General features: G+C 45.8%; 1 protein-coding gene across 1 annotated transcript in view; it reads left to right on the top strand.

Moving 5' to 3' along the window:
- lrp1aa (low density lipoprotein receptor-related protein 1Aa) overlaps window positions 1–7,500 on the top strand; it is a 117,066-nt gene that overhangs the window by 86,487 nt on the left and 23,079 nt on the right. Inside the window, 9 exon segments of the mRNA XM_046874969.1 lie at window positions 1–181; window positions 633–718; window positions 883–1,002; window positions 1,291–1,478; window positions 2,136–2,341; window positions 4,284–4,472; window positions 6,747–6,895; window positions 7,186–7,279; window positions 7,391–7,500. The exon segment at window positions 1–181 is cut by the window's left edge and continues 3 nt beyond it; the exon segment at window positions 7,391–7,500 is cut by the window's right edge and continues 7 nt beyond it. Coding sequence (XP_046730925.1) covers window positions 1–181; window positions 633–718; window positions 883–1,002; window positions 1,291–1,478; window positions 2,136–2,341; window positions 4,284–4,472; window positions 6,747–6,895; window positions 7,186–7,279; window positions 7,391–7,500 — 1,323 coding nt within the window.

Here is a 7,500-nt window from a genome sequence, read left to right as displayed (position 1 = left end):
CGCTGTAACGCCGGGTTCAGGCTGAAGGACGACGGAAAAACGTGCGTAGACGTAGACGAGTGTTCCAGCACGTTCCCCTGCACACAGCACTGCATCAACACACACGGCAGCTTCAGGTGTGTGTGTGTGGACGGATATCAGCTGAGTCCCACTGACCCCACCGTCTGCAAGTCCACCTCCGGTACGGCCAGTACACAACCACAACATTCCATTACAATAAATCAATAAAGAACAAATACAAAAATTTAAATAAAAGAAAGAAACAAGGAAAGAACAAATGTATGAATAAAGAAATTTGTAAAAATTAATGAATAAATTAAAATGTACTAAAAAGTTAAATTGCATTAAATTAATTATTCAATAATTTTTAAGTGAAAAGTAGAAAGTTTTTCTAAAGAAAAAAAAGAAAGAAATAAAGATATAAAAAAATGGAATGTTTTAATTAAATTTTATAAGATTTAAAAAAGTGAAAACAAAAGAAAAAACAACCAATAAACAAATGCATAATAAAATGAAAGAGTGCATTTTATTATTTTGTAATTTTGTTTTATTGCACATTTATGCAGGAGGATTTATTCAAATAAATACAAATAAAACACAAACTAAAACACTCTTAATTTTTTCTTGCTCAGATGTAGAGCCGTTCCTCATCTTCGCTAACCGCTATTATTTAAGGAAGTTGAACCTGGATGGATCGAATTACACACTTTTAAAGCAGGTAACAGTTTTTTTATTTAATCTTAAAAAATTTGTTTTTCTTTTTTCTAGCTGCTGATTGATGTGCTCAGTGCAACCAGTGTTAAGTATACAGTATATACAAAAACATTAAACTGTGTGTGTGTGTGTGTGTGTGTGTGTGTGTGTGTGTGTGTGCGCACGCAGGGCCTGAACAATGCCGTAGCTCTGGATTTTGATTACAGAGATCAGATGGTTTATTGGACGGACGTGACGACGCAGGGCAGCATGATCAGACGCATGAACATTAACGGCTCTAACGTTCAGGTAACAACTTCCTCGTCACGTCACCACGTTTCCTCTACAGCGTGTCCAGACATACACGTTTCTCGTTCTCACCTTCACGTCTCAGGCGGAACTCAATACACACCATTACGTACATCTGTGTGTAAATCTTTTATACTGTATTTAGTCAATGTATATGATATGATGCGTTTATTTCTGACTGATTTGATTAAAGATAAAGGTTTATATTTGATCACGTCAGCACGTGTCGAATGACATTGTAGAATGTTCTTTAGCGTGTCTCTGCTCAGTCTTATTGGTTTTCTGCAGGTCCTTCAACGCACATCGCTTAACAACCCTGATGGTGTGGCGGTTGACTGGGTGGGCGGGAACCTGTACTGGTGTGATAAGGGGCGGGACATGATCGAGGTGTCGAAGCTAAATGGTGCATTTAGGACAGTGCTGATTAACACGGGGCTCAGAGAACCCAGAGCCATCGCTGTGGACGTCCGCAATGGGTGAGCATCACACACACACACACCACACACACACACACACACACACACACACACACACACACACACACACACACACACACACACACACACACACACACATATATATATATATATATATAGGGGTATGTACAGTATAGTGTATGTGTATGGAATATAAAGCCGAGTGATTGTAGATGTTTGATGTGTATTTGACACACTTATGGAATACACACCTGCTGGTTTTCTGTTTCATGTAGGAGGGATGGAGAAAGGAAGGAAAGAACAAATGTATAAATAAAGAAATTAAAAATAAATCAACAAAATATTAAACTAATGAATTCATTTATGAGAGTTTATTTTTTTAAGAATTTATTTTACAAATGAATAATTAATGAATGAAAAAAAATTACTTACCAAAAAAGTCAATAAATGAATTGAATAAACTGTGAAATGTAAAAAATTAAAAACCAATAAATAAATGAGTGCAATTTATTACTTTATAATTTGGTTTTATGGCACATTTATGCAGAGAATTTATTAAAATAAATTAAATTTTTGCTTTTTCTTGCTCAGATGTAGAGCCGTTCTTAAACTTTGACAATCGCTATTATTGGAGGAAGCTGAACCTGGAAGGATCGAATTTGAATGATGTTTCTGGTTGATGTTTGTCTCTCTCAGATACCTGTATTGGTCAGACTGGGGAGATAGTCCTCATATCGGTCGGATCGGGATGGACGGAACAAACCGCAGTGTAATCGTTCAGGACAGAATCACGTGGCCCAACGGATTAACACTCGATTTTATTAACGACCGAATCTACTGGGCCGACGCCCGAGAAGATTACATCGAGTTCGCCAACCTGGACGGCACCAACCGACACACAGGTACACCCCTAAACACACCCATACACAGGTACATGCCTAACCACAGCTATACACAGGTACACCCCTATACACAGGTACACCCTAACACACCCATACACAGGTACCCCTAAACACACCCATACACAGGTACACCCCTAACCACAGACACACACAGGTACACCCCTAAACACACCCATACACAGGTACACCCCTAAACACACCCATACACAGGTACACCCCTAACCACAGACACACACAGGTACACCCTAAACACACCCATACAGGTACACCCTAAACACACCCATACACAGGTACACCCTAAACACACCCATACACAGGTACACCCCTAAACACACCCATACACAGGTACACCCCTAACCACAGACACACAGGTACACCCTAAACACACACACACATACACAGGTACACCCTAAACACACCCATACACAGGTACACCCTAAACACACTATACACAGGTACACCCTAAACACACCTATACACAGGTACACCCTAAACACACTATACACAGGTACCCCTAAACACACCATACACAGGTACACTAAACACACCTATACACAGGTACACCCTAAACACACCTATACAGGTACACCCTAAACACACCCATACACAGGTACACCCCTAACCACAGCTATACACAGGTACACCCCTATACACAGGTACCCCTAAACACACATACACAGGTACACTAAACACACCCATACACAGGTATACCCCTAAACACACCTATACAGGTACACCCCTATACACAGGTACACCCCTAACCACAGACACAGGTACACCCTAAACACACCCATACACACAGGTACACCCCTAACCACAGCTATACACAGGTGCACGCCTAACCACAGCTATACACAGGTACACCCCTAAACACACCCATACACAGGTACACCCTAACACACCCATACACAGGTACACCCTAAACACAGACACACAGGTACACCCTAAACACACCCATTAACAGGTACACCCTAACCACAGACACACAGGTACACCCTAAACACACCCATACACAGGTACACCCTAAACACACCCATACACAGGTACACTAACCACAGACACACACAGGTACACTAAACACACCTATACACAGGTACACCCCTAAACACACCCATACACAGGTACACCCCTAACCACAGACACACAGGTACACCCCTAAACACACCCATACACAGGTACACCCCTATACACAGGTACACCCTAACCACAGACACACAGGTACACTAAACACACCCATACACAGGTACACTAAACACACCCATACAGGTACACCCCTAACCACAGACACACAGGTACACCCTAAACACACCCATACACAAGTACACTATTAAAAAACCATACACAGGTACACCCTAACCACAGACACACACAGGTACACCCCTGAACACACCCATACACAGGTACACCCCTATACACACCCATACACAGGTACACCCCTATACACACCCATACACAGGTACACCCCTAAACACACCCATACACAGGTATACCCCTAAACACACCAATACACAGGTACACCCCTAAACACACCCATACACAGGTACACCCCTAAACACACCCATACACAGGTACACCCTAAACACAGACACACACACAGGTACACCCATAAACACACCCATACACAGACACACCCCTAAATACAGACACACACACACACAGGTACACCCCTAAACACACCCATACACAGGTACACCCCTAAACACTGACACACACAGGTACAACCCAAACCACACCCACACACACACAGGTACACCCCAAACTACACCAATACACACACTGATATAATACATGCCCTTTCTGCTTATACAATATATAATCTGTGCTCATTGTTTGATTTTTTTTATTTGTCATATTATTTTAGTTATTAATAGTGCTAACAGTGTGTGCCTGTCTGTGTGTGTGTGTGTGTGTGTGTGTGTGTGTGTGTGTGTGTGTGTTGCAGTATTGAATCAGGACATCCCGCACATCTTTGCCATGACTCTGTTCGAAGAATTTATTTACTGGACCGACTGGGAAACAAAATCCATAAATCGAGCTCATAAAACACTCGGCACCAATAAAACCCTCCTGATCAACACACTGCACCGACCCATGGACATCCACATCTTCCATCCTCACAGACAGCCAGAGGGTACACTCACACACACACACACAAACACACACACACACACACACACACACACACACACACACTCACACACACACACACTCACACTCACACACACACACTCACACACACACTACACACACACACACACACACACACACACACACACACACACACACACACACACACTCTTACACACACACACTCACATTTACTCTCACACACACACACACACACACACACACACACACACTCACACACACACACACACACACACACACACACACACACACACACTCACATACACACTCACACACACACACTTACACACACACACACTCACATTTACTCTCACACACACACACACACACACACACACACACACACTCTCACACACACACTCACACTCACACACACACATACACACACACACACACACACACACACACACACACACACACACACACTCTGTTGTATGTAGTATGTTGTATATAGTAGTTTATAGTAAAATATTGATAGCATGTAATGTATATATTATAGTATGTGTAAAGTACAATAACGTTTATATCCGGTGATATAGCGATGTAGTGGAGTAGTGGAGTGGAGAGTAGTGGAGTGGAGGAGTGGAGTGGAGTGGGGTGGAGTGGAGGAGTGGAGTGGAGGAGGAGTGGAGTGGAGTGGAGGAGTGGAGAGTAGTGTAGTGGAGAGGAGTGGGGTGGAGAGGAGTGAAGTGGAGTGGAGAGGAGTGGAGTATAGTGTAGTGGAGAGTAGTGTAGTGGAGAGGAGTGGGGTGGAGGAGTGGAGTGGGGTGGAGAGGAGTGGAGTATAGTGTAGTGGAGAGGAGTGGAGAGTAGTGTAGTGGAGAGTAGTGTAGTGGAGAGGAGTTGGGTGGAGAGGAGTGGAGTGGGGTGGAGAGGAGTGGAGTGGAGGAGTGGAGTGGAGTGGGGTGGAGTGGAGAGTAGTGTAGTGGAGAGGTGGGGTGGAGTGGAGAGGAGTGAAGTGGAGTGGAGAGGAGGAGTATAGTGGAGTGGAGTGAGAGTAGTGTAGTGGAGAGGAGTGGAGTGGAGAGGAGTGAAGTGGGTGGAGAGGAGTGGAGTATAGTGGAGTGGAGTGGAGAGTAGTGTAGTGGAGAGGAGTGGGGTGGGGTGGAGAGGAGGAGTATAGTGGAGTGGAGGAGGAGTGGAGTGGAGAGGAGTGAAGTGGAGTGGAGAGGAGTGGAGTATAGTGGAGTGGAGTGGAGAGTAGTGTAGTGGAGAGGAGTGGAGTGGAGTAGTGTAGTGGAGAGGAGTGGAGTGAGTGGAGTGGAGTGGGGTGGAGTGGAGTGGAGGAGTGGAGTATAGTGGAGTGGAGTGGAGAGGAGTGGAGAGGAGTGGAGAGGAGTGGAGTATAGTGGAGTGGAGGAGAGTAGTGTAGTGGAGAGGAGTGGGGTGGGGTGGAGAGGAGTGGAGTGGAGTGGAGTGGGGTGGAGAGTAGTGTAGTGAAGAGGAGTGAAGTGGAGTGGAGAGGAGGAGTATAGTGGAGTGGAGGAGAGTAGTGTAGTGGAGAGGAGTGGGGTGGGGTGGAGAGGAGTGGAGTATAGTGGAGTGGAGGAGTGGAGTGGAGAGTAGTGTGGTGGAGTGGAGTGGAGAGTAGTGAGTGGAGTGGAGTGGAGGAGGAGTGGAGAGGAGTGGGGTGGGGTGGAGTGGAGAGTAGTGGAGTGGAGTGGAGAGGAGTGGATTGTAGTGAGAGTAGTGGAGTGGAGAGGAGTGGATTGTAGTGGAGAGGAGTGGAGTGAGAGTAGTGTAGTGGAGAGGAGTGGGGTGGAGTGGAGTGGAGAGGAGGAGTGGAGTGGAGTAGTGTAGTGGAGTGGAGTGGGGTGGAGTGGAGGAGTGGAGTAGTGTAGTGGAGTGGGGTGGGGTGGAGTGGGGTGGAGAGGAGTGTAGTGGAGTGGAGTGGAGAGTAGTGGAGTGGAGTGGAGTGGAGTGGGGTGGAGTGGAGTGGAGTGGAGTGGGGTGGAGTGGAGTGGAGAGTAGTGTAGTGGAGTGGGGTGGAGTGGAGTGGAGTGGAGTGGGGTGGAGTGGAGTGGAGAGTAGTGAGTGGAGTGGAGAGGTGGATTGTAGTGGAGAGGAGTGGAGTGGGGTGGAGTGGAGTGGAGAGTAGTGGACTGGAGTGGGGTGGAGTGGAGGAGTGGAGAGTAGTGTAGTGGAGTGGAGTGGAGTGGAGTGGAGTGGAGTGGAGTGGAGAGTAGTGGAGTGGAGTGGAGGGGAGTGGAGCTTTTAATAGAATATTAAGTTGTGTAATGGTTCCTGTTCTCCGTAGTGACTGGTCACCCGTGTCAGAAGGATAACGGTGGCTGCAGTAACCTGTGTCTTCTCTCTCCGGGTGGAAGACACAAGTGCGCATGTCCCACTAACTTCTACCTGGCAGCTGATGGAAAGCAGTGTCTCTCCAACTGCACTGCCAGTCAGGTCAGTTTCTGTGAAAGGAGTTGTATGTGAAGTTGTGTATTAGTAATAAACACGGTGTGTGCTGTGGTTTCATTACATTTATCATACAGCAGTTCACCAACACAATCAACATCTTACACATAGGTTCCGATGCACAAACACTGGAGACTCTTTTTAATTAATCGTAATAGATTACACTCTTTTATGAAAGAGTACAACTCCCCTTGAATGAGCTGTTGCTATAGAAACCACAGAAGGAGAACAGTGCTAGAACTGTGTCTGTTGTTAAACAGTTGTGTATTCCTTTGCAGTTTGTATGTAAGAACGATAAGTGTATCCCGTTCTGGTGGAAGTGTGACACTGAAGACGACTGCGGCGATCGATCGGACGAACCGGCAGACTGCCGTAAGTCGTTTCTCCCAGACTTTAGAGAAACGTCCCAGACGGCTTTTTATTTTTATCTCGCACTTTCCAGCTCGTGTTGCTGAAGTTTGTGTGTGTTTCCTGTTTCTTTAGCGCCATTTAAGTGCAGGCCGGGGCAGTTCCAGTGTGGAACAGGGATCTGTACAAACCCAGCATACATCTGTGACGGAGATAACGACTGCCAGGACAACTCAGACGAGGCC

The sequence above is a fragment of the Silurus meridionalis genome, chromosome 19 (genome assembly GCF_014805685.1).
Source record: "Silurus meridionalis isolate SWU-2019-XX chromosome 19, ASM1480568v1, whole genome shotgun sequence".
Classification (NCBI taxonomy): Eukaryota; Metazoa; Chordata; class Actinopteri; order Siluriformes; family Siluridae; genus Silurus; species Silurus meridionalis.
Note: the sequence above shows the minus strand (reverse complement) of the source record. Positions and strands in the feature narration are given on the sequence as shown.